This window comes from Mus caroli, unplaced genomic scaffold (genome assembly GCF_978045245.1).
Source record: "Mus caroli unplaced genomic scaffold, Mus_caroli_1 scaffold_6, whole genome shotgun sequence".
Lineage (NCBI taxonomy): Eukaryota > Metazoa > Chordata > Mammalia > Rodentia > Muridae > Mus > Mus caroli.
In genome coordinates, this window is record NW_028227261.1 from 132,596,504 (window position 1) to 132,624,452 (window position 27,949).

Genomic DNA, 27,949 nt, shown 5'->3' on the forward strand with positions numbered 1-27,949 from the left:
CATGTATAGGTAGTAGTAAATGTATCTGCTGCACGAGAGGTTGTGTGGAGAGTCCTGGAAGACAAATGAGGAAAGTGAGAATATCAAGCCCTAAGAAGGAAGCCTACACCTGAGCCAATAAATAGCCCCTAGAGACCAAAAGTTTTCCAAAGATTAACTCCAGGGGGATGTGTGAGGTGCATGTGGAAAAACTCTGGGCATGGAAAGGTTACCACAAAAATCTAAACAAAAGAGGATGCTCTGAAGTCAGAATGTCATGTCTGCTCTGTCAGCTAACTCTATTCCTAGTGTGCATCCCAGGGTCAGAGAGAGGGTAGATACTCAGCACATACTGAGTGAGTGGATGAATGAGTGAACAGAAGTTATTTTAAAGATAAAAGACAGAGAGAGGGGGGAGTATTGGTCATTTGTAAATCCATCTTGTTATTATTCAGCACCTAGCAGTGTGATACATAGGATAGAAACTGAGGAAAGGTCTCTTGAGTTGGTCTGAACCAGTCTAGTGAGATAGATGTGGGAGGTGAGGGATATAGGAATCCAGCAGTCAGAGTGAGGCTGGGCTGTGCCGGTACTGAACCATGGATTGATAAGGGAACCAAGCCAATGTGGTGTGATAGCAAGAGCTTCCCAGGGCCAGGAGGAAAGACTTCAGTTGTGGGTCTTACTGTTTGGATACATGGTATATGACAGAGACAGAGATGACCTTAGGGGGATCTCTTATAAGGGGCTACTCAATTTGCAAAAGTATATGTGACACCTCCGTGTACACAGGAAGATGTACTTGGCCTGCACTGCAATAGAGACTCAAGTCCCAACTGTTCTGAGTCTAACTGATGATTTCATTGCCCTAGACTTAGCTGTGACAGTGGTCACAAGTGATTATAGGATAGCAAAGTGGTAAGACCTGGCAACACAGTCTATTTCTGTGTAAATGTATTTTTTCCCTTTTAACTGTTGATGGATCCAAAGCATAAGACCACTGCTCATTAACACTGACTGTGGAGTGGGAAGGGGACATATGAGAAGGTTTGTTTCTATAATAAAAGGGTAAAAGTAACATGTGGCCCCTGGGGTTTCTGTCCAATTAAAAGCATCTGTTTATATAAAAGACTGTGCTTCCTTCAGTTACTTTGGGGGGAGTGGGCACGTGACTTGAGCAAATGAATAAATTGTTCTCAAATTTCTCATTGTTTTCCTTATAAGGCGTACCTGTTCACCAAACTGAACAGGACTTCAAATCTGGGCAGTGCATGAATAAGTGAAGGCCTCCCACAAAGACCCACATCTCTGTAATTTTTCTTGGTCATTTTGTTTCAATAACCCATATGGAGGATGGATACAGGGGTATATTCTCAGGTTCTATTCAAATCTGTACCCAGCTCTAAGCTGTCCAAGTACCCTTGACCCCAGTTGGCAATGCCTGTTCATCACCCCTCTCTAAAGGTACCGTGGTCAAATGAGTTGCCCTACAACTTCACAACAAACATTGTCTATCTAAGGAGGTTCCCTCCAAGTAATGCATAAAAGAGCAGCTATTCATCCACACACTCATACTGAAAACATCCTTACAGGGAACAGCATCACTCGGTAAGAATAGCTTGCTTATCTACAAAGTGTCAGGCATTTTTTCCCAATGAGAAAGGGAAGCAAGCAAGAAAATGGGTGCAGAGTCAGGTCCACAGCCCTCCTCTCCATGTTCTTCTGTTCAAGAGATTCCCTAGTCACACAGACTTGCTACCAGTTGCTCAGAACACCAGGAGACACCCAAATGACACTGACACCCCAGCACACCTACTCATGCACACTTTCTCCCCTCTCTCGCACTCCTCATCACACAGGCCCTCCTAGTAGGAATGGTTTTAATACAAAATATTTATAGCTAAGGTTTCTACAGGTAAGAATTTCTAACTTAGGAGTTCAACATTATTCCCATTTCCATATGCCCTATGGCTACCTAGGTGGCAAACATCTTCAAAACACTTCCTCTTTGAAAATGGATAACACCCTAAAGATTTCCATGGAACAGCTACATTAAAGAGAGTTTACTTTTTTTAGCAAAGTACATTAATTTCTCAGAAACTTCTATCCTCAAAGGTCCTCTCCAACCCTATATGAAGTGATCCTTACCACGAGGGTCAGAAGCAAAGCCATTGGGGTGCAGTTAAGTCTTACAGCCCAAATCCACAGCCATCACTCAGAACCCTTGGCCCACAATTGCCTGTGAAATGAACTAAGCTATCCAATGCTGTCTTCAGAGACAAATACAAATACAGGAAAATCCCACCAGTGGTGAGAGAGAACAGGGAGATGGGGTGATGGGAAGGGATACGCAATCATGAGACACTAGGGTTTGGTGTCAGTGATATCATGCTGTCACCCAACAACAGGGGGACACCTGACAAGGAAACTGCAGAGGACTCAGACACAAGGAACATTTTCATGCCTCTCTTCCCAATGCATCTCAACCTTCAAAAAAAATCTACAACAGTTGACAAGCTTCTGCCTACAGAGTCAACTACTCTCCTTTATGTCTGCTAACCTGCCAAGGTCCTAAGCTTTATCTTCTCCAAATCAATAGACACAGGTAAGTTAGTACTTGCGGGGGCAGCAAAGCCCCATTCCAATGCACCCGCCAAAGAAAGAGATGCTGTTCTGTAAAGCACAGGACTGAGGACCATGCATAGCCGCTGCTGATTTGCCAAGTTCCTTCCAAAGTTCCTCCAGCAAAGTCACAAGGAGAAATGGCACAGTCCTAATTGGTTTGGTGTGTGTTTCATCTGCACAGCCTTGGCAAGTGACTGTGCTTGTTACCCAAGTATGAAAGTCCTTTGCCCTCTGACCCTAACATTTATGAAGCACGATGAAGAAGAAAATAGGTTCATGTTGCACCACTTCCCAGAGGTTTAAAGCATCACACTAATGCTGCCACGTGAGTCCCCACAACACCCCTGTGAGGTAGGTAGGTGGAGAGTATTGTAACCCCCACCGTACAGGTGGGAGAAATGAGGCACACAATAGTTAAAGGACCTGCCCTGAATCACACAGCTAGTCACCGGCAGGGTTGATAATGAAACTCGTGTTGTGTAGCACCCCCACTCAGCGCTGCACACGTAACAGCCATCCAATGAATATTGATGGACTTCACTTGACTTCTGTCTCGACATACAAGTACACACACACAACGTACAACAGCAGCCAAGGGACATGAGCTCCTATGTCATTTCTGATGGTATTTCTCATTACTTAAAACCCCAGTCGATGAAAGATGGTCAAGAATCCATCTGACAACCAAGTCCTCCGTTGAAAAGGATCAATAGAACACCCAGTTGACAACCCACTCATGTACCTGCCCTCCCACACAATATTGGTTTTCTAATGAAAACAAAAATGGATTTCAGGTACCATGCTGATATTTGTTTTGTCTGTTTTAGACGGAGCCATCTGAATGGTTCTGTGTTTTTGTTTGTACAAAGAAGAAAAAAAGAAAAAGAAAAAGAAATAAGGCGGCTTATAGTCCAGTTAGCATGTTAAAACTGGCCCAGGCTTGAAGATCTCCTCCCAGCTCAGATGGATTTCTATCTGGGAAATCAGACCAACCCCAGGGAGTGGTGGCTCCTGAGGACGAGGCTCCGTGATGGGGCATCATTTGCACTGTTCGTGGTCTGTGTAGTCATCCATCTCCACATCAGAGTCAAAGAGAGAGTGTCCGGTGAAATCCGTGTCTGGGGTCCTGGAGAAACTGTTCTCGGCCCCCTCGTCCTCAAAGGTCTCTGTCCTTGAGTAAAAGCTAAAATCCAGCATGGGTGTGTGAGTCTTGCTGCCCTCGCTGCTCTCCTCAGACTCATAGATGGTGTTGTCATCGTCGTGGTGCCACTCGGGCCAGAATTTCCTCCTGATCCTCTCGCAGTACATGGCCAGGTTGATCAGCTCGCCTGCAGCGTGGCAGAGAAGCGAGAGTTAGCACTCAAACGCAAAGACCTTACAGTGCTGTGGTCAGAACATCTGTGCTCCCCACCCCCAGGAATCCAAGCATTATGATCCAGACTCCCAAGGAGATGTTGTTGGGAGATGGTAAGGATGAGATGAGCCCTCATGACTGGGATTAAAACCTCAGGATTGATGGAGCAGGAGAAGTCAAGGACATCACAAAAAGATCTATGGAGCCAACTAACCTGGGCCCTCGGGGACTTGCTCACATAGACCATCAACCAAAAAGCAAGTATGGTCTGACCTAGGCCCCTTACACATAAGTAGCAGATGTGCAGTTTGGTCTTCATGTGGGTCCCCTAATAATTGGATTGAGCTGTCTCTATCTCTGTTGTCTGCCTTTGGGTCCCCTTCCCCTAGCTGGGCTGCCTTGTTTGGCCTCAATAGGCAAGGATATGCTTAGTCCTGCTGCAACTTGGTGTGCCAGGGTGGGTTGGTACCCATGGGGGGCTCCCCCTTCTCTGAGGAGAAGGGCAGAGGGTAGTGAAGGGAGCAGCTTCTAAGGGTGGGGCTGAGAGATAGGACTGTGATCGAGAATGCAACATGAATAATAATGATGAAAACCAAAATAAAACAAAAAAGAAAAAAAAGACCCAAACATCAACAAAACCTCCAAAACAAGGCTCAGCTAGTGTTCCTTCTGCTATATGCGGACCTGGTAAGGAGGCACTTCATCTGTGAACAAGAAAGAAGGCCCTCCTAAGATACCAAGTCTTCCACTCTCGTATGTGTCTTCCACACACTGATCATAGGCTTCCCAACTTCAAGCACCATGAGAAAAAAATTATCTTTTTCATACGAACCACCTAGTTCATTATATGAAGGGGACATGATATAGTTACTGGGCATCCCAAGTAACGTTAAAGAATGAAGCCAGGTGGATATTAGCACTATTTTTTCACAGAGATATTGTCAAAATATTTGGATTTTTGTGTGCACAGTAAAGTAAGAAAAGTTAAAAGCAGGTTATGTGGACAAAGACAGTGTGCTCTCTCTACAGCAGACAGAAGCAGAGGGCACTCAAAAATGGGCAGCTCCATCTAACCATCTCGCTTTGAGAGACAATTTACCACTTCATACCAAAAGGACTCATGTGACCATTCATTCATATTTAAGTCAATTTATAAACATCAACCCAGGCACAAACCCTTTGACGTATTATCTGTCCTGCCTGCAAGATATGTCAGGGCAATGATGGTATGAAGCTTATCGGAGTAGCCAGCTAATGTCTGATGTGACACGAGGCCCACTCCATGAGACGGAACCCATACCTAACCCTGCATGGGTGACTAAGAGCCAGATACTAGATAGGTAAAACCAAATACTACTGGTTTAAAAACATATCAATACAATGTCACATAATGATATTCTGCTATTCTCGGAGATCAGTGCCTTATTCTGTCCATCATCAGTGAAGTTTCTTCCAGCAGCTGATGGCAACAGATGCAGAAACCCTCAGCCAGATATTACATGGAGAGAGAGTCAGGGGTGGGGATAAAAGGGATGTCTCCATCCAATTCCTCTCCTCAGAACTCCAGGAGCCTCTCAAAAGAGAGAGCAGAAAGAGCCAGAGGTGGATGGAAGACACCAGAAGAACATGGCCCTCTGAATCAACTAGGCAGGGCTCATAGGAGCTCCCAGAGACAAAAGCAGCAAGCATAGGGCCTACTGGGTCTGCACTAGGTCCTCTGTGTCTAGCATAGCTTTGAGTTTAGTGTGTTTACGGAACTCTGAGTGTGAGAACATGTGGGTCTCTGACTCCCGTGCCTGCTCTCAGGACTCTTTTCCTCCTGCTGGGTTGCCATGTCCAGCTCCAATATGCTTCTTCTTGGTAGACTTTATTTTGTCCTGTTTGGATGTTATCACCTAGGCCTGTCCTTTTCTAGAAAATAGAAAATAGAAAGGGAGTGGATCCAGAAGGCGGCGGAGCTGGAAGAAACCAGGAGTAGAGAGGGGAAACTATAATCAGGATATAATGTATAAGCAAAGAATCATTTTCAATAAAAAGAAAAAAATGAAAAATAAATTTTAAAAAATATTAAAAACTATGCCTTATATTTTCCATACACAGTTCAGAATTGTTCTTACAGATTAATGTGCCTGTAAACAGATATTGTAAAACTTGTGTTTTTACTTTTAAATATTTAAATTTAAAGAGCTGTAAACAAAAATTATAAATATGATATAGTATCAGACTAATTTTTCCCAACTCCAAAAACAAAAAAGAAATTGCAGAAATGGAATGAGTTTTGCCTTTGATCCACTAGATGGCAGTGTTGCTTAAAATAGTACTTGACATCTCTTACTGTAAGACTGTATATCTTTATAGCTATATAAACATTTCACTTCTTATATATGTAATCCATGTTTAGTTTAAAAACTCGGAAATTTCAATAATCAAAATAAAGAATTTGTAGTAACCCATTCTCAATAACATTTTTATACCCCTATAGAAAATACTTCCAAGTGCTTACATAAACTTGCACTCACTAGAGTCTGTGCCTGATCCTTTCCACTGACAACACAGAGCCAGGACCTCTGAATGTCACAGTACAGCAGCCACAGTCATCTCACAGTGCATTATGTGGATGTGTCACACTCTAATTATTTCCTCCAGTCCCTTGTCACAGTCATTTGATTTGTTTCTACACTGATGGCCCTGTAGATTACAGACTATCTACCCAGGTTTATTTTTTATTAAAGAAAATAACAATTTACAAGACTACCAGTCTGTGGATAGAATCCGCATTAACACACAATTTAAAAGAGAGCACTTACCATGTCATGCTTTCAAGGTAATCGCAACTATCATTTTAATTTGATTTGTCTTTTCTTCTTATCTGACTTATGGGATTTGTCATTACCTTTTATCCCTTGTACCCCACATTCCCGTTCCCTTAAGGAGACACATATAAAATGTTCCATTTTCTCCTTTAGGGAGAGGCATGGGACATCGTCCTGGGTACCACTGATAATCACAGTGACCGAGAACTATAAACGAATGCTACGGCCACAGCGAGAAAAAGGAAAAGACCTCCTCACATGAGAGAGAGACACTGGAGGTCCCAGATGCCTCTCTTGAACTTAATCCCCAGGAGTTGTGCCAAAGGAACCCTAGAGAGTGAGAATCTTACCCTAGTGGTACAGGCCTATAGTTCCAGCAGCTTGAAAGCCTGAGGCAGGAGGATCAGAAGGGGGAGGTTTGCCTGGTACGGTGGTTTGAAGGCGAAGGGACCCCATAGGCTCATATATTTAAATGTTTAGTCACCAGAGGATGGCACTATTTAAAAGAATTAGAAATATTAGGAGGTGTGGCCTTGTTGAAGCAGGTGTGTGTGGCCTTGTTGGAGGAAGTGTGTCACTGGGGGTAGGCTTTGAGGTTTCAAAAGCCCATGCCAGTCAGCTCTGCTTTTCCTCTGCATGCAGATGAGGATGTAGCTCTCAGTCACTTCTCCAGCGGCAGGCCTCCTGACACACTGTCTGTCATGATGACTAGACTAACCCTCTGAAGCTGTAGGCCAGCCCTGAATTCAGTGCTTTCTTTTATAAGAGTTGCCATGGTCATGGTGTCTCTTCACAGCAACAGAATGGTAACTAAGACATCTGGGCCACAAGGGTGAGTTCAAGGCCACTGTAGTGACTATTTCTGGTTGTCAACTTGACTATATTTGGAATGAACTACAATCCAGAATTGGAAGGCTCACCAGTGATCCTAATCTGGAGGCTGGGAGATAGAAGTTTCTGACCTGGATCTTGGTATGGAGATCTTGAGGCATAGTGGCTATGGATTCCAAAAGATCCATAGACAAGGAGATCTCCGAGTTCAAGGTCATCTGGGATTAAAGGTGTGGTGGCACACACCTTTAATCTGGGCTACACCTTCTGCTGGAGACCACATAAGGAAGAAGGGAGTCTCGCTTTCACTCCTTCGCCTGTTTGCCGTGTGGCACTGAGTAACTGCTAGATCCTTGGACTTCCATTCACAGCTACTACTGAACCATTGTTGGGAATTGGACTGCAGAATGTAAGTCATCAATAAATTCCTTTACTATATAGAGACTATCCAAAAGTTCTGTGACTCTAGAGAGCCCTGACTAATACAGCTGCCATGGACAATTTAATAAGACTGTCTCTAAGAAAGTACCCAAGGAGCTGAAGGGGTTTGCAGCCCCATAGGAGGAACAATATGAACCAACTAGCACCCCCAGAGCTCCCTGGGACTAAACCACCAATCAAAGAAAACGCATGGTGGGAGTTGTGGCTCTAGCTGTATATGTAGCAGAGGATGGCCTAGTCAGTCATCAATGGGAGGAGAGGCCCTAGGTCTTGTGAACATTCTATGCCCCAGTATAGGGGAATGCCTGGGCCAGGAATGGGAGTGGGTGGGTTGGGGAGCAGGGAGAAGGGGGAGGGAATAGGGGATTTTCAGAGGGGAAACTAGGAAAGGGGATAACATTTGAAATGTAAATAAAGAAAATATCTTATAATTAATTAATTAATTTAAAAAGACCGTCCCTAAATGTAAAAGTAAAATGAGAGGGCTGAAGACATGGTTAAAGAACACTGTCCTAGCCATGAGAAACCTTGGGCTTCATTCCTAACACTGACCAAAAACAAAAAAAAAGTGGGAGGGGGAAGAGGAAGAGAGGAGGAGAGAGGGGGGAACCAAAAGGACAAGAAAGCAAGAGAAAGTGGGTAAGAGAAGAAAAGCAAGGGGAGAAAGAAAATAAAATCAGGCTCTAGCCATAAGATCTAGAGACATGCAGTGTTTAAGGCTCCCTCACCAGGCTGCCTGCCTTCCTATATACCCTTGCTTCTTTACATTTCTTCCAGAAGAGTTGTCCCTCGTGGTGTGACATTAATGTCACTTCTGTGTGAGATCATGGAGACTGCTAAGCCCATCAGTCGACAGTGACACGGTCCTCATTGTGAACAACACAGCATTACAAGAGCTTTACCCCTCTGCTGAGCTCATAAGAACCTCCACCATCCTCAGTCCCTACCGTGATCCTACAGGCTCTGCTGAGTAGACAGACTGGCCTCGGATGTAATCATTTTGCACTATTTGTCGTTTCTTCCTGCAATGACGAGAGGAAAGGAACTGTTCCCTAACTGCGCTGAGTCATGGTGGAAGAAGTGGTAATTCTAGTGGATAATTGAGAGGGTTTGCCATGAGGAGCAAGGACTGGGAGCCTACGCATCTCATCCTGCCTCGCATCTCATCCTGCCTCTCATAAAGAATGAAACAAAGAGTGAACATCTAGACTTGGGGTCTCCCTTTACCGTCTCGGCTCTCTTTCCCATGGCCACCTTTCCCATCAGATGACACATTTAACATGCTACCAAGCAAAAAACTTGTGGGCAACAGAAGCGCATGCTGGGAAGAGAGACAGAGAGAAACAGAGAGAGAAGCACTATTAAAATAAATGCCTGTGCTAAATATGTAAGCTTCATGAATAGAAACACTGCTGTTCTTCAAGGCACACTCAGCTATCAGAAAACAATGTTATGCTCTGTAGAGTACAAATGTTTAAAGATTAGTGTGGTAACATGCATTCCTGATGAGGATACAGAAGCCAAGCATTGCACTACGGGCCTGGTAAAGGGTTAATTGCTATAGCCTACTAGGGAACATAATTTAATATTACCTATTGGAACTTTAAGTGCGCATATCTGTTGGCTTTGGGTTCCACTTGGAGTTCCCTACTCTACTAAAGTAAAATCATCAGTGTGTAAAGTTACGTGCATCTGAGTGTAAGGTGCGACATTACACATCAGCACAGGAAGAGAAGTAACGGGGAGGTGGTAAGAAGAGAAAAGGAAAGATGGATGTTCATCAATAGCTACTGAGTGAATAAATTACCTCTTCTATAGCAATCTGTACAGCTGTTAAGGATTCTAGTAAGATAAAGTAAGCAGTGGAGCAATACACACAGCACGGCCCACTGTTTAAACAAATAGTGAAAATAAAACCATGAACATATACATTTGTACCTGAGAAAGAAAGAACTCTTCTACATTGGTTAGTCTGTGGGAGTGACAGTGGACATCAATAAGGGGGAAAGCCATATTTTCAGCTGGAAACCATTATGTCTAATTTGAAGATCTAATCAAGTAAAGAAAACAAACTAAAGTGACACTCTCCAACGCCTGGGAAGCTGAGTGCTCCTCTACCCACACGGCAATCAATCCTAGAAATCCCAGAATAAAGAGTCTTCTTTGGGGATTTCCGGAGTGGAAATACCCTCCACTGCCTTTTCAAGAAAAAAAAAAAAAAGTAATTAGTTTTATCTTCTTGTGTCACCTTAATATCCCTAATAGTCAAAAAAAAAAAAATCTGTGAACATTTTCATTGACACTGGAAACACTGTCATGCAGACCCAGAATCCAAAATCATCGGTGTGTGGTGAAAATGGGGATGAGGGAGAGACCTGCGGCATCCCCAGCATTAGCGTGGACCTGTCCTGGTCATTACCAGTATTACATGCCAAACATGGGGCCAGTGGCCACACATACCCCATAGAAAATGACTTAATGAAGGTTGCTGGGACAGCTCAGCAGGAAAAAGCGTTACCAACCCTGACAACCTGAGTTTGATCTCCAAAGTCCACACAATAGAAAGAGGACCAACTCCTATAATTTGTCCTCTGATCTCCACACATGTGCCACATGTTCCTGTTCATATATGTAACACACACACAATAAATAAAATTTTAAAAAAGAACAGAAAATGTTACATAGTACGTGCCAGTAAAATACAGAAAGATTATTACACAGATTACAAGAATGGTCGAAATTTTAAGACAAATTAGTTAGCCTAATCAAGGAATTAAAATTGAAGGGGCTTTCGGACATTGCTCCTAAGTGCAGAAAATGCTCTGGCCTTGCTAGAAATCATACAAGTCTGAAGCATCAATCCTTCAACAAAGCAGCCCCCACCAAGGACTTGGCCTCAGGGAACAATGAGGGGGAAGGATGAGTGCATATATACAATACTGCTCACTACAGGGCACTGACTTACTGTAAGGGGAAAGGGGCTAGAGAACGGCTTCTTCTGTGAGTGACGAGCTTGCCGTGGTAACCCTGAAGGCCTGAGTTCAGATCCCCAGAACTCATGCCAGTGCTGAACATGGAGGGGTGTCTCTCACCCGAGTGTTTCCTGAGTAGCCGGCCTAGCCACTCAGCGGAAAGGGAGAGAGGAAGATACCAATGTTGCCTTTGAGACTCCATACACATACGCACATACATGCACAGGCACCACACATACATACATATCTCACACACACACATACATGAACACACACATGCACAAAAATTTTAAGACTTAAAAAAAGAAAAGAGGACTGGAGAGATGGCTCAGCAGTTAAGAGCACTGACTGCTCTTCCGAAGGTTCTGAGGTCAAATCCCAGCAACCACATGGTGGCTCACAATCACCTCTAATGAGATCTGACGACCTCTTCTGGGGTGACTGAAGACAGCTACAGTGTACTTACATATAATAAATAAATAAATCTTAAAAAAAAAAGAATACTAACAAAATTATCTAAAGCAACCCACAAATATAAAGCAATACTAATTGCATAAATTACATATTTTTGAGGAATATTTAATAGCAAGGGAAGACTAAAATGCACTGTTCATTTTAAAACTTCAGGTTATAATAGCATCCGCATTATGGTTCCAGCTTTTTAAAGTATAGAGTTGTAATTGATAAGACATGAAAGTGCATAGTACAATATTAACAGTTCTCTATGAATGATGAAGTCACAGATGTGTTTGTTTGTCTGCTATGAAACAGGATCTCACCATATGCTCAGGCTGGCCTTAGGCCTGCATGTTCTGGGACTACAGGTATGAATCACCATGCCTAGTTTACATTTCTCAATTTTTTTTAAAAAAATTATATATTGTTTACACTTTCTCCAGTTAAATATGTAACACTTGATAATTATCTGTACAGCTAGTGTGTGACTCTATTTTTATTATATGTGTCTATTTTCAGTGGCACGAGGAAGGTCAGGGACAACCTGCAGAAACTGGTTCTTTCCTTCTCCTATGTAGGTTCCAGAGATGGCACTGGGTGTCAGGCTTTGTAGCAGGTGCCTTTGCCGGCTGTGCATCTCACTAACCTACCACGTGTACATTTAAGACTTGCTGACTACTCAGTCTGTCTTAGTCTTCATCTAAATTAAGGAGAATCTCCACCATGTCAGGCACTTGCAAGAGCAGCTTATGTGGCTCTGTCAACAGCTAAAACCAAAGAACTAAAACTCACCTTGACATACTCATACACAGGACAAGGCCCAGCGTGCCCTGGTTGTTTGTTCCAAAGCCACCGCAGAAAATTTCCCTACCCAGGTCACTCACACCCCTGGCTTTGGAACAGTCCTGAATTATCCAAGCTCATTATTGCTGCTCTCTTGGCAAAGCTTCTACCAAGACAGTGAAACACTGGAAGGGGTGGATACAAAATTAGCTGCATGCTGAGGAGAGAGAACTGTGGGCATCACTAGTTCCCACTGCACCCCATGTGGCTGCTCACCCACCCAGCCCTGTAACTCCTACAACATGAAGGGGTTGTTGCTTGCCTTTGATTAGCCGCTCTGGTCTTGTCCCTGGTAAGGTCCACATCGCCTGTGCCAAGTGTCCAAAGACAGTGGCATCAAGAGTGGAAAGCTTGGGTCCCATGATGTACTTCTTGTCACCTGCAGCAAACAGAACAGAAAGGTCACTGGGATGACCCACATTGTCTAAGCGCATCCTCACTACTGTGCACTAAAACCCTTAATAGAGTCAAAATGCATGCATGCCCTTTCAAAAATAGACACACCCCCTCAAAAAAAAAAAATGTTCTATGACACAACTCCCAAAGTAGCAAAGCAGGGAAGGGTACTCACATAAAGACTAGGGATGCTTCTAGAAAGATTAGTAACAACTGACTTCCAGGGAACTTCCTTGTCTCAACTCTAGTTACATATTTGACACGTACCAATACCTGCAAGTTTGCTAGAACCATCTCAAAAGTAATTTACACTGAGCATACAAGACCTCAATGTTCGTAAGACTAAACCAATATGTGTTTGCTTAGCAACAAAACAAAAGCCTAGGCTAAGGCGTTTGAAAGCAACGTTGTCTGTGATGCTCCCATAAACAGGGCAACTGTATGCCCCAGAATGCCAGCTTGCCTGAGAAACTTCAACTGTAGAGAAGATAGAAGGTCCAGGTTCGGCCGTGGCATCCGGTCCTAGGTAAGGACGTTTTAGACAACTGCTCTCACCTCTCCCTAACCAGCACTGATGATAAGTTCGGACCTTGACACATGAGCTATCTATCACCCTTGACCAAGAAGAACTTCCCAAGTTGTTTTATTTGGCTGTTGTTAGGCACCTTGTAGCATAAGTAGAAGCTTCTACTTGTAGCAGACTGAGACCAACACTAAGCCACAATGCATCTAGTCAAATGTAAAGACAGTTGGTCATGGGATGCCCACAGTTCCAGCTGATAGGGTGCATCTCCAATATCATCCCTATACCTAAAGCTCAGGGGACAGAAATATTTTTAAGAGCCAGAGGACTGGGACTTCTGCTTCAAAATTGTATCCTCTAGACATGACAGGGAAGCTACAGCCATGCAATCTCCACAATATGGCTGACTGTACAATACCTGAACAATGACAATACCAATTAATATTCCAACATGGACAGGGGAAATGTCATAGGACCCCAACCCTGGATGAAGACCTATAGGCAATTAATGACTGCTAGGAAACAGAGAGTTAGTCTTCCCCAGGATGGAGCTCCTAATTGGTCAGCCCTAAAAACATACACATATAATCAAACCAAATGGACTCAGCAGGTGGTATTTATATATTTACTCATATATATTTGTAATGATAATAAAGACGAGGCCAGGAATTTGAGAGGGAACAGAGCAGGAAAGGTTGGAAGGGGTTGGAGAGAGGAAAAAAGGTTTTTTATCGTTCACATATGCAAAATCTTTGTAAATTAATTAAATAAAGAATGAAAATTGCCCCAAGTTAGTTGCTGGGCTGTTATCAAATCCTGTATCATAAAGAGACAATAGTAGAGTTGTAGTCACCCAGGTCACATCCTGACACATGATTACCCATCCCAATCAGTACTTAACCTCTCAGAGATTTCCTGTCTGCAACAGGGAGGTGACATTCAAGATGCTTGTTCCTAGGGCCCGAGGATATATCTTAGTCAATAAAGTGTTTGCTTTGCAACGATTATAACACAAATTCCACATCCCTACAACCCACATAAAGAAAAAATGGGCAAGACAGCATGTGGTTGTAGGCTCAGTTCTCAGGGTGTGGAGCACTGTTCACTACTCACCAAGCCAAGCCTATTTTGTGAGTATGGGTGAGAGAACCTGACTCATTAAAAAAGGAAAATGACACCTGAGGAGCGACACCCGAGGCTGTTCCCTGGCCTCTAGAGGCCAAGCACAAATGAGAGCACGTAGGAACACAGTTGCTCTCACACACAAAAGAGGGCCTGTTCCTCAGGACTGCTGTGGGGATGTAAAAGTGTAACGTACCTTGAAGACTACGAACTCTCTTGATGGCAGACTCTCCCTCTCTCAAGTCTATTCCTCAGCCCCTATGAATGTCATCTTGTAGGTCCTATCACTCCTCTTCCACAGTTTATTAAAGGAGTTAGGAAATAAAGTCCAAGCTCAACTGAGAAAACGAGGCCCATAATCCTCTGCTCCCAATCCGACCTGTACTCAGTGAAATCCCTCTCTTCCTTCACTCTACAACCCCACTGTTCCGTTCTCCAGCCCACGCTGTCTCCCACTGCTACACTGCACATGTCACGCCCCACAACCTACATGGGTTTCCACTTGTCTCTAGTCAACTCTGTCTGTCTTTGAGGTTCACCAACAGCTGCCTGTTAAAGCAGTCTCTCTTATTCTGCCCAGTGGTAACAGGAGCTTCCAAGTCATACTTCCACAGCCCAGTCGCACTTCTGTCCATGTGTCCACACAGGACACAAAGCATTAGTGTCTGGGAACATCATATCCTTGAACTATAAAATAGGAACATCTGCAAGTTACTGAAAATACTGAGGTGACTTGAGCTAAGGACAAAGGAAATAAATATATCCTGCTTTCTCTCGGGCCCCTTACATAGCGTTTTTTTCTATGCTATGCTGTCTCTGCCGTCTGCGTGCAGGTTGTCTCTTATCTGTGGATTTTTCCATCTACCTGATGGGAAGCCCTTTGACAGCAGGGGTCAGTTCTTATTTTTACTTAACAAACTCTTGCAATGTGCTTTTCTTTTCCTGACATGGTCATTATCATAGAAGCATCCTTGAGTTGTGAGCTGAGCAAGTTGAACCTTTGATGTCAATGCATAGGTCAGGTAAGAGGAGAAACTCCCAAAGAAGGCAACAGAAGCAAACAAGCCAGTAAAGACAAATGAAGCTGCGAGGTTTTCTTTAAATTATTTCTACTGCCAGGCATGGGGTATGTCCCTTGAATCCCCGTATCCTGGGAGCGTAGGCAGAAAGACTCTTGTGTGTTTGAGGTCCTCATAGAGGGAGAGAAAGAAGAGCGAAGAGAGGAAGAGGGGGAGGGGAGGGAAGAGGAAGAGGGGGAGAGGAAGGGAGATGAAGAAGGGGAGGGGAGAAGAGAGGGAGGGTAAAAACGTCTACTGCCAGAGAAATGTCCCTGTTCCATAGGAACCAAGGAAGACCCTATGCTATGGCAATATGCTGAGCCTAGCCAAATAATCTTTTCTGGTGAAAAAAATCAAGTTATCCTTGTTAGACCCCTTTCTGTTTCTCATTGTCAACTGATCTCCATCATTTCAGTCTTTCCTCGGAATCTAAGATAATTACCCAAATAGGAAAATAGTGATAAACTACCCAAGCAAAAATAACACACACAGTAGGCACCATTCAATCTTAAGACCAATACTTCTACTGTTTCTTAACTTAAAATCTCTCTCTCCCTCTCTCTCTCTCAGAAAATACATGTGTCACACTAGGTATGCAGAGGTCAGCATCTCTTGTTTGCCACTGTGTACACCAGGCTACCTGACCTACAAACTTCCAGGGATTCTCCCTCATTGCAGGAAGACTGACATTACAGACACACACTACAGTATCTGACTTTACGTGAGTTCTGCAGACTGGAAAACGTGTTCTCACTGTTCTGTGACAAGTGCTCACCCACTAAGCTATCTCCCCAGCCCTCTCATTTTCTGACAATGTATCTTGCTTGTACTGACCTTAGTCACTGATCTACTGACATGGTAAATGCCAATGGCTGAGGGCCCCTTCTCAGGGCTCTTATGCTATTCTGCTAGGGCAGGAGAGGACAGCAGATGACCCAAGAACCCCTCCTATTGGATTGCAGCAGGGATCCACCCAGTTACGGCCCAATCCCTATAGCTCACATAGACACCTTAAAGGTACTAAGAACAGAACCACACACAACCCCCCAGAGAAAGTAAGACAAGACAAAGGAAGGAAGAGGAGGAAGAGGAGGAGGAAGAGAAGGAGGAGGAGGAAGTGGAGGAGGAGGAAGAGGAAGAGGAGGAGGTGGAGGAGAGGAGAAAGAGAACAACAGATTACACAAACACACACATACAACAAACAAGGAAATAAGCGTTGTACAGGAGTTAGGAGAGATGGCTCATCAGCCAAGTCCTTGCCTTGCAACAAGCACAACTGAATTCAGTCTGCAGAACATACATTGAACTTTTTTTTTAAGGGTGAGCATGACACATTTGTAATCCCTGAAATAGGGAGGTAGAAACAAGTGGACCTTAAGATTTATGGGAAAGCTTAGCAAACTGCAGATAAGAGACCTGCATTTAAAAAAGAAAAAATGGTAGACAGGGGTTGAAGAAACACACACACACACACACACACACACATATCCTAAGGGAAATGCTAGAGTGTATATTATGAAAAAAATCAGGGACGTTTGGGACAAGATGAGCAAACATATGTAGATAAAACATTTAGGGGCTGGAGATATGGCTCAGTGGTTCAGGGCACTGACTGCTCTTCCAGAGGACCTGAGTTCAATTCCCAGCAACCACATGGTGGCTCACAACCATCTGTAATGGGATCTGATGCCCTCTTCTGGTGTGTCTGAAGACAGCTACAGTGTACTCATATACAGAAAATAAATGAATAATTTTCAAATTTTAGAAAATGATAAAATTCGAGCATAATAATACATATAATGTCTTTATAATCATTTTAAGCCATACACCAACTTGTGTACATGGTATTTAACAAAAACTACCTAGTCTCAGAAAATAACAAGTGGAAAGAAACCAAGTTAATTCAGAACCACACTAAGATGCTGACACTGCAGCCACTTGAGTTCTGGGCCAGGTTTTTTTGTTTGGTTTTTTGGTTTTTTGTTTTTGTCTCCATAATATTAGGAATCATCTCAGAGACAAAGACCTCAGAACCAGCAGAGCCAAGAGAGCTTGCTAAAGCATGCTAGGGTCAGGAGTAACACAGAGCAACAAAGGAAATCAGGGTAGAAACCTGGGAGATATTAAGAAGATGTTCATAAGTAAACATGGATTGAATTTAGCATCTGTGGAGAACTGTATTTGTTTCCAGAAAGAACCAGTTTAGAAACCTTCCAATACAAAAATCCATTTTACTACTTCTCTACAAGATATATATATATGGCTTAAAATTATATATATATATATATATATATATATATATATATATATATATATCCCAACTCCAGTGAGCTCCTTCTCCACCTTCATGATGGGCACACAAGACTATTCTGTGGTTCTATGAGACTAGATACATCTCTTCAGAATACCCCATTCTTTCTGCTGGGACCACACAGAGAATGTATGCCCATGCATAGTGTCACAGTAGCCATTCCTACTCATGTCCCCACTAATACACTGCCACGGGTGAACTGGTCACCTTTCCCCCACATTTCTACAGGATGGCACACTGCAAGTTTTCCTCGAAGCAGAGGAAAGAGCATGACTCTCCTCCATTACTAATTATTCCCCCAGGTTCAATTAGCCACTCCTATCACATCCCTGTAACTTTACAGAATTTTCAGACTCTATGGAGTAGAAATGAATGAATAGTTTCAAGAGAAAATGACTTTCAAATACTCGTTTTTGTCGATACACGGTGGATAACAATTCTATGTTTTTCCCCCAAAAGTTCCCTGTACTTGACACTAACAATTTATAAGCAGACAATTCCAGTGAAGTGAAAATGGATGCCATTCATGTTTCATATTGTCCCTCTCTTGCCTTGAATTAACTGAGAATTCAAGCAAAGTTGAGAGCCAAACGTTACGAATGCTGCCCCAGGGGCTGCAGAGAGCACCAGGGTAACCTTGGCATCATCCACCAGGAAACACATCCTCTCAACAGCCTATGCTTCTGATTCTCCCAGAAGATAATGATGTAGGAGAACACAACCAGCTTTCTGTGCTCCCTTCAACTCTGCATCAAACCACTCTTCCTCTGAAATAATGTATACAGCAGACCTTGTTCATGGTTCCAGCAAACTCCAAACTCGGCACATAGTTCTTAGCTTCTCTCTCAGATGTGGTTATCACACACTGCTCGGGTAAGTCTCAGAACTAGTCAACCTTGACAATTCTATAACTAGTTGCACCAACTAGCTCGAAATCTGGGGAAAGTTAATGGTGAGGAGACAGACTAGCAAGTTCTGCTTAATTTAAAGGCTTGTCATTAGCTAGAGTGAGCACCTAGATAGCCCTCTAGGTTTCTGTATGATCCTCACAAAGACTTTCTTTGGGCTTGGATGAACTTTGCACATCATCCCCCCTCATGACCAACGCCAATCACCCTTTCTCTTCCTCCCAATCTCTCTTTTGCAGATATCCTACCTCTTGACATTTCTGAGAAGGAGGCAGGAAGTACACAAGCCCCACTATAAGAATATATCTGGGGCTGGTGAGATGGCTCAGTGGGTAAGAGCACCTGACTGCTCTTCCGAAGGTCTGGAGTTCAAACCCCAGCAACCACATGGTGGCTCACAACCATCCTTAACAAGATCTGACTCACTTTTCTGGAGTGTCTGAAGACAGCTACAATGTACTTACAGATAATAAATAAATAAATCTTTAAAAATAAATAACAGTTTTAAAAAATAAAAAAAAAAAAAGAATATATCTGAACACCTGGACTCCGTACACTCAAAGCATCCCTAAGTAGATTTTGTAAACCAGTTGTAGGGTTGCACCCATGCAGAAAAGCCGGACTTATGGGAATTCTAGATATTCTAGATAATGAAAGCATTCCGGGAGAGGCAAGAGCCTATACTCACTTCTTGCAATTCAACATTACTGAACATCAGTTCCTCCATCTTGAAGTGAGCAGCTAGCATCTGGAACAAAGACATCTGTGATCCTAACTCACTACTAATCAGACAGCTTGTTTCTCTGTTCTCTTACTACTTCGACATTGTTGTTTCTGGTCTGACCATCCATCTGTCTGCAATGGTGAGATTTGAGAGCTATAAAAGTCAAATAAGGGGGCTGGAAAGATGGCTTTCTGGGTAAAAACAATGGCTGCCAAGTCTGCCAACTGATGTTTGATCCCTGCAACCTACACGGTGAAAGAAGATAATGAGTAAACGGATTCCTACAAGTTGTCCTCCAACCTCCACATGAGTGCTCCTCCCTCAAACACACACGGACACACACTCACACACACACACGGACACACACACACAGAGACACACACACGGACACACACACTCACACACACACACACATGGACACATGGACACACACACACACACAGGGACATAAAAGAAAACTAAGTCATATGAGTCAAGTGTCCCTCCCCAATTTTGAGTTCCCAAATACACCCCTGAAGCTAAAGACTATAGACCATGCAACTGAACTTATCAAGAGAGGCCCCCTTACTTCTGCCTTGGCTGCCCTGTTTGGGGCATCGAGTGAATCTGCTTTTCTGTCTCTCTGTTCAGACTATTTCCTTACACAGACAATTTCACAACCTCCAAACTTAGCCTAATGAGAAAACCCATTACACAGAACCCAATGTCATGTTGAAGTTTTGTTCCCAAACCTTCTACAAAGAGCATGACTTTCTATCAAGAAAACACAACCGCAACAGAGCCTGGCAGACAGTTTTGTGTCTGATCTCATAGGGCATTGGGACTCACTGATTAGGATAGTGTGGCTGGCATGTGAGCTCCAGGGATCTCCCTGTCTCTATGTCTCCAGTGCTGGAATACAAGCATGCACCTCAGCACCCAGCTTTTTACATGGATTCTAGATGTTCAAACTCAAGTCCTCATGTTTGCATGGGAAGTACCTAGGCAGTTGAACTGTCTCCCCAGGTCCCTACCTGTCTTTAAACGCAGGAGTCCTGTACCTTCTTAGTTCTCTGGGCACCATGCTGAAATTCTGTGTGAGGCTGCTTGGTGTGTGCAGGACTGAACCTCCAACTCCCTCATTGTGGAAGACTTCATTATTGCCTATCCAGTGTTCTTCTCATTTGTGTCTGGACTGTTAAAAAGTTAAGAATGGCCACGCAGCTCTTTTCTCCATGCACATTCTCTTCTCAGAGATCACTGGATTCACAGACAAAATCCCCCATGTGCCATGCTTTGTAATCCTGGAATTAGTCCAGTTTCTACCCAGCCAAGATAAACATACCCCTGCTGGTTTGAGAACAGTGGTGATAACAGAGTCTCTTGGAGACTGAACAATAAGATGCTACCTCTGAAAAATGTAAAGGCTGCTATCTAAACAACCTGAAAATGCCCGAGATCCGGTGCCTGCTATCAACTAAGTAAATAAACATTCTTAGGACTGACGGCAAACTGGCTTTACTCGCCATGGCTTAGCAGTTAAATAAAGGAACCAACTATAATTAATGAGGATAAGGCTACTGTGGAGTGTTACTGCAAGTTGCCAAATTATCAGCTTTAAACAAAACAACTTTTTGTGGTTTTTATTGTTTTTTTTTAAGACAAGAGTCTCTCTGTATCACTGGCTGTCCTGAAACTTTATACGTAGACCAGGTGGTCCTAAAACCTATACAAATCTGCCTGCCTCTGCCTCCTGAATACTGTGATTAAAGATGTGTGCCACCACACCCAGCTCTATTTTAAAATGTTAATTACATGTGTGTGTGTGAGTGTGTGTGTGTGAGTTTGAGTGTGTGTATGTGTGTGTCAGTGTGTATGAGTGTGTGTGTGTGTGTCAGTGTGTATGAGTGTGTGTGTGTCAGTGTGTATGAGTGTGTGTGTGTGTCAGTGTGTATGAGTGTGTGTGTGTCAGTGTGTATGAGTGTGTGTGTCAGTGTGTATGAGTGTGTGTGTGTGAGTGTGTGTCAGTGTGTATGAGTGTGTGTGTGTGTCAGTGTGTATGATTGTGTGTGTCAGTGTGTATGAGTGTGTGTGTGAGTGTGTGTCAGTGTGTATGAGTGTGTGTGTGTGTGAGTGTGTGTAAGTGTGTGTGTGTGAGTGTGTGTGTATGATTGTGTGTGGGGAGGGTATGTGTATGAGTGTGTCTGTGTGTATGAGAGTGTGTGTGTGTGTGTGTTTGAGTGTGTGTATGCGTGTGTGTGTATGTGTATGAGTGTGTGTGTGTGAGTGTGTGTGTGTGTGTGTCAGTGTGTATGAGTGGTGTGTATGAGTGTGAGTGTGTGTGAGTGTGTGTGTGTGTGTGTGTGTGAGTGTGTGTATGAGTGTGTGTAAGTGTATGTGTGTGTGAGTGTGTGTGTATGAGAGTATACTTGTGCCGTGGAGTATTTGTAGATGGGAACTGACCAGTGCAGAAGTTGGTTCCTGTCTTCCACCACGTTAATCTTAGTGAGTGAATTCAGGATGCCAGACTTGGTGGCAAGTGTTCTTCTTACACATGAGCTAGATTCCATGGGCCCAGAACTTGGAAGTCTCATCTGGGTACCGTGGGCTCAGGGTCTCTCACAGCACCACTATCAAAGGGGTAATAGCAATGAGCCTGTCTGATCATGAACAGTATCTGTAGACCAAAATAAACCTTTTCTCTTCCTAAATGGATTGTCTCCATTGTTTATTGTAGTATCAGAAATCTGAGTAACATGCCAGAGCTGCAGTTAACCAGGGAACTAACTTAGGGAAGGTCAGCTAAGAAATTCTTCACATAGCTGCTGATGAGAGAAGCTCTAGGGTGAACCAGTTCACTGGCCCCAAGGAAGGAGGCCAGGGAAGTCTCCATAGGAAGGGAGAGATGGGGAAAGGGAAGAGAAAGAACAGAGAAAGAAGAGGAGAGTGAGTGAAGGAGAGAACAAAGGAGAGGTGAGGAAACCAAAATTGCCTGGATTATATAGGGAATAGCCTCTGAGGAAGGCAGCCCAGCCCCTGGGTGGAAAGTTCAGGGTTGGGGGCAGGGGATGCCAGGTAGGGAGTGAGGGATGCTGGGAGAACCTGGGGGCCAGATGTGCTTTAGATATATAAAATATGCACCTCAGCCCCTTGTCCCTGGGTCTAAAACCAAGCAGCCAATACTGTGTCTCAGCTGTTCACTGGCTCTTAGGTAAAGACAGCTCTTCATGGGTCCATAGACCTTTCTAGTTAAAGTGACTTATATAAAGCTGCTTATTGTATTATTATTCTATTTTTCCGTGTTTTAAATGTTTCATAATAAAAACAAACCACCTGACTAAGGGGGTGACTATCAATTACACCTGACCTTAAACTATGTTTGGCAGCTATTCTCTAACATTAAAGCACACTGTGGTGCTTTGAATAGGAACCACCACCACCCCTGCCCCCCATAGGCTCATAGATTTGAATACTTGGTCCACCAGGGAGTGGCACTATTAGGAGATGTGCCTTATTAGAATAGGTGTAGCCTTGTTGGAGGAAGTATATAACTAGGGGTGGGCTTTGAGGTTTCAAATGCTCAAACTAGGCCCAGTTTCCCTCTCCCTCTCCCTCTCCCTCTCCCTCTCCCTCTCCCTCTCCCTCTCCCTCTCCCTCTCCCTCTCCCTCTCCCTCTCCCTCTCCCTCTCCCTCTCCCTCTCCCTCTCCCTCTCCCTCTCCCTCTCCCTCTCCCTCTCCCTCTCCCTCTCCCTCTCCCTCTCCCTCTCATGCCTGCTGACCCAGATGCAGAATTCTTGGCTGCTTTTCCAGCACCATGTCTGTCTGCCTGCTGGCTGCCATGTTTCCTGCCGTATGATAGTGGACTAAGCCTCTGAAACTGTAATCTAACCCAGTTAAATGTTTTCCTATATAAGAGTTGCCATGGTAATGGTGTTTCTTCACAGCAATAGAACATTGACTAAGATACAGGCAGTGCTTTCACGACAATTTTTAAAAACATACAGTGTGACTTAGCATAGCACTGTAATCCCAGCAGTTAGGAGCCTGAGGAAGGACTTCAAGTTCAAGGCACCCTCAACTACAAAGAAAAAGTCTTGTCTCAAAACAAGCAGATACAGATGATGCTAACTGGTCCTCATGTAACAGGCACATTAACTCAACCACTGAGGGGCTTGTTTGGTACTCATATGCCCTAACAGCTGATCAGAATGGCTCTCTGGTGACTTTGTCTAAAGAATAATTCCAGAAAGACAGAAACCACTGTAGACAAGAGATCTGCCTCAGCTCTAAACTCCATCTCTGAGCACCTAGCCAGTGGCCAGCACTACAGGAACTCAGAAAATAGAACTGCTCTTACATCAGTGGAAACTACGTTACAATACTTTTAAATCTTGTACACTAAATTCATACCTTTCAATATTTAGTGTCACATAACTACAGACTCCAGAGCTTAGGAGCTGAGCAAGGACATTTGAAACCTCAAAGCCCACCTCAAGCTAACCATTGGATTATGTGGGCCTACCTCATACTATCAGTGCTCACTGTCCCCACAGTTACGTGGCCTTCAAGTAGGTACCAGGATCACAGGAAAGCTGGTCATTTTCAACATGACCATGTCCGCGGGCAAGGCTGGGAGACAGTGGAGGAGCACGACAGTGAAGAGATAGACGGCCCCTTACTACCAGCAGGTATGGATGGCACCTCCACAGTGGGTACCAAGATAAAATGAAGCTGCTCAGAGGGGAAACAACCAATCTAAATAGTTTCAAGGGGTGGGAAGGAGGGAAAATACAAAGAAAATGTCTAAGTAGAAATAAGTATCAGGCAAGGCAGGGGAGATAGCGCATGCAGTGAACTTCAGCAAGCAAGGGTTATATAGTGTGTAGACACACACAGAAACAAGTGGGAAAGAGGATCTCCTGAGGGTAGGGTTAGAGTTGTAAAGAAAGGAGCGCACATTTTAGTAAAGAAGAGCAAAGGCCTGCGGTGCTGGTTTATATTTTAGAATCTAAAATTTAGATGTGCAGCTCTAGAATGAAGAGAGCAGACTAAAGGTTGAGAGAGCAGCCATGAAGCTAGAGCAAATCCAGGCAAGCCCTTCTCTACTTCAGTGGGCACTTCTACCACAGAGGCAGGGCTGAAAGTAGGTAGGGGATTCCAGAACTCGGTGAGCACTCCGCTAATGAAGTCTCTCAGTAGGCAAGCACCTACTAAGCATCTCACTGTCCAGTCAGGGGCTTGGGTTCAGGTTCCATTGCCCACCTACAAACCAGATGTAATTATATCACGGGTAATAATAATCAGAATAATGCCCACTCCCTGATGTTTTTGGTGAGGATTAATGAAACAATTTCTACTCTAGTTAATTCTCACTAAACATACATAAAACAGTCATGACATGACTACTCAGACATATATCTAACTTATATTCAGTACTCTTGCACATATTTTAGCTTACGTAATACATTCATAATAGACACACTATTTTGAATTGAGTTCCATAGGAAGGCATGCATTATGTACTGCACTTCCTGCCTTGGTGAGCGATGCATGAATGGCAGCTCTTGCTGATGTCATTTTGACTCTGTATGAGGCAGAGCTCTGGGGGCTTGAGATACAGAGGTGAATAGAACAGACAAATTCTCCAGTTACTGAGTTGAGCAAGGACCTAAAAAAAAAAAAAAAACCCACTCACAAATGTATTAGGATGTAATAACAGGTCATCACCTACCTAAAATTATTTCCTCCTCAAATTTTACCCAAATCAGTCAATCCAAAAGAATACAGATGGGGAGCGCCATCTTGGAGGAGCACACTGTGGCAGTCTGAATGACTTCCATGGGCTCAATTGAAGGAACTGTTTGGGAAGGATTAGGAGACACGGCCTTGTTGGTGGAGGTGTTGGGGAAGGGGATGGGCTTTGAGGTTTCAACGGCTTCCCATGTACCTCTGTGCCTACTACCTCTGTTTTCATATGTGAGCTCTCTGCCATTACTCCACCATGCCTTTGTTCCACCATTATGGATCAACCTTCATACAAATTGTATGCCCACTGAGATGTTTCCTTTTGCAAGTTGCCGTGGTTGTAGTGTTTTATTACAGAAGAGTAACTAAGCTTCTCCTTCTATATTGAAACCGAAAATAAAAACACCTAAAGTATGGATGCCAATGTTGTTTCTGATGTTTGGCTTGGCTTTGCTTTGGTTTTGCAGGGCACTGTGTATCCCTGGTGGACCAGAAGCTCCTATGAAGGTCAGGCTGGCCTCAGATCCACAGAGCTCTGCCTGCCTCTGCCTCCCCAGCAGTGGGATCAAACGTGTATGCTGCCATGCCTGACCCAAAAGAGATTTTTAAAGTGGATTGTATATGACGTTATCTTCTATGGCTTTTGTTTTGTTTTGTGTTGTTTTTAAAGTATCCTCATTTAGGAATTGAATTCCTCATTAGGAATTGTGTGGGAACACAGAGTTAAACGCTTTTCTATAAAGAGGCAGCAGATAGAATACCCCAGAATAAAACAAAGAAGTCTGTCATAATTATATCTAGTAATCTGTATCACAAAATACATTACAAAGATTTCTAGGAACTCACTGTTTATTCATATTTAATTTTATACTTCTAAAAACATATTTGGGTATACATACTACATGTCAACTTATTTTTAACACAACACATTTTTACTATTAAAATGCAAACAATAAAATGGAAAAGAAAGCCGGAGAGATGGCTCAGCGGTTAAGAACACTGACTGAGTTTAATTTCCAGCAACCACATGGTGGCTCACAACCAACTGTAATGGGATCTTAGTGTAACAGTGTACTCGCATATATAAAATAAGTAAATCTTATTTTAAAAGATGGAAAAGAGGGCTGGTGAGATGGCTCAGTGGGTAAGAGCACTGACTGCTCTTCCGAAGGTCATGAGTTGAAATCCCAGCAACCATATGGTGGCTCACAACCATCCGTAACGAGATCTGACTCCCTTTTCTGGAGTGTCTGAAGTCAGCTACAATGTACTTACATATAATAAATAGATAAATCTTTTTTAAAAAAATGGAAAAGAGAGGAACGATGGCACAAGCCTGTTATCCCGGTACTCAAGAGGTTGAGGCAGGACAACCACCATGAGTTCAAGGACACCGTGGAAACATACCAAGTTCAAGGTCAGCCTGGACCACATAGAAAGACCCTGTGTGAAAATTAACAAAAGGAAAAAGAGAAGGGATAGAGGAGGACGTTGGGGAGAAGAACGGAAAATAAACCACAAATTGAGGTTCCAACTGTGTTGTCCCCTTCAGCACACAAATGGGGCCTGATCTCACAATCAAGGATCCTTTGGAATCACTAACCTCGGGCTCTCTAGACCCCATCCTACCTTTGGAATTCTGGAATGAGGAGGAGGAGCAAAAGCAGGAGTCAGTGTTTTCAAAGTGTATGATCTAGTGGCCTCTCCACCAGAGAGCAGCACACACTTTAGCATTATTGATCAATATGTAAAAACCTTTCTAACTAAATTACTTGCCTTTCAATCATTAAGCACAGATTCCCAGTATGGCCCTTTGAAGAGTTAAGCTCTTACCAGACTTCAATTAACACAGAAAAACGTAGGATTCACAAATCTAATCAATGCTTTTCTTACATGTGACATTAACGACCCACCAGTGCAAACACAGACTTAAATGTTCTAAAACAAAAGACACAGATGGCCCACATCTGTCTCTTACCCCCCCCCCCCAAAGCCACACATGCCGCCTCAGCTGAATGAGATGTAGTGACGATCCAGATGAAATTATCCTTATCAACCTGACTAAAAAGAGACCCTCCACAGGTCAAAGGAGAAACACTCAAGGGGACGTTTGGAACCTCAAAGCAATGTTTCATAAAGCAGGTTCCAAATGGTCTCCAAACCGGGAGGCACACATAGAACAGCTTAGCTGGACTGCTCTTTAGACTTGCCTGGGAAAGTGTGTTTCGCCAGCGTGTTTTATGATTACAATATCTGTAAGGTACTACTAAAAATACTGCCTAAAATGTACCCATACCAAAAACCAGTCTGCAGTCAGGGGACTATGGGAAAAGTCAGCAGGGTAAAGTACTTGTCACCACATCTGCTGGCCTGCATTCCACCTCAGAAATCCACACGGGAGAAGGACAGAACAGAGTATCACAAGCTAAGCCGTCCTCTGACCTATGCACACACCAATTAAATAAATACAATTTTAAACTGTTCTAAATGGAGATACAGTATTGAACTGCCCTCTAAATTCAGATGTCTCTCAGACCTCATCGGAGAACTGCTTTTACGCAGTGGATGGTGGAAATTGCACAAAATCACAATTGGTCAAAGTCCTAAGAATGAGTGACTATGTAGTGCTCACCATACCTTCAAGACTCAGAGACCATCGTGGAAGATGGGGTGGAGAGACTTGTAAGAGCCAGATAGAGAGAGGCCAGGAAGGGATGGAGCAGAACAGCACCTCAAAGGACTGCTCTACTCATGAACTCAGAGCAGCTGTGGGTCCCACACAAGAGCGGAAGCAAGCCAGTCAACACCCTAGGCTGGGGGAAAGGAACTCATGAACGTCCATCCATAGCTGGGGAGCGATGGACAGTTT

The 27,949-nt window shown here is 43.6% G+C and overlaps 1 protein-coding gene across 1 annotated transcript in view; it reads right to left on the reverse strand.

Moving 5' to 3' along the window:
- Nucleotides 1–930: 930 nt before the first annotated feature.
- Faxc (failed axon connections homolog, metaxin like GST domain containing) overlaps nt 931–27,949 on the reverse strand; it is a 60,472-nt gene continuing 33,453 nt past the window's right edge. The window contains exons 5-6 of the mRNA XM_021160948.3: nt 12,577–12,693; nt 931–3,932 (exon numbers count right to left, since the gene is read on the reverse strand). Of these exons, the coding sequence (XP_021016607.1) occupies nt 3,643–3,932; nt 12,577–12,693 (407 nt within the window). The 3' untranslated portion in view covers nt 931–3,642. The remainder of the gene's footprint in view (nt 3,933–12,576; nt 12,694–27,949) is intronic.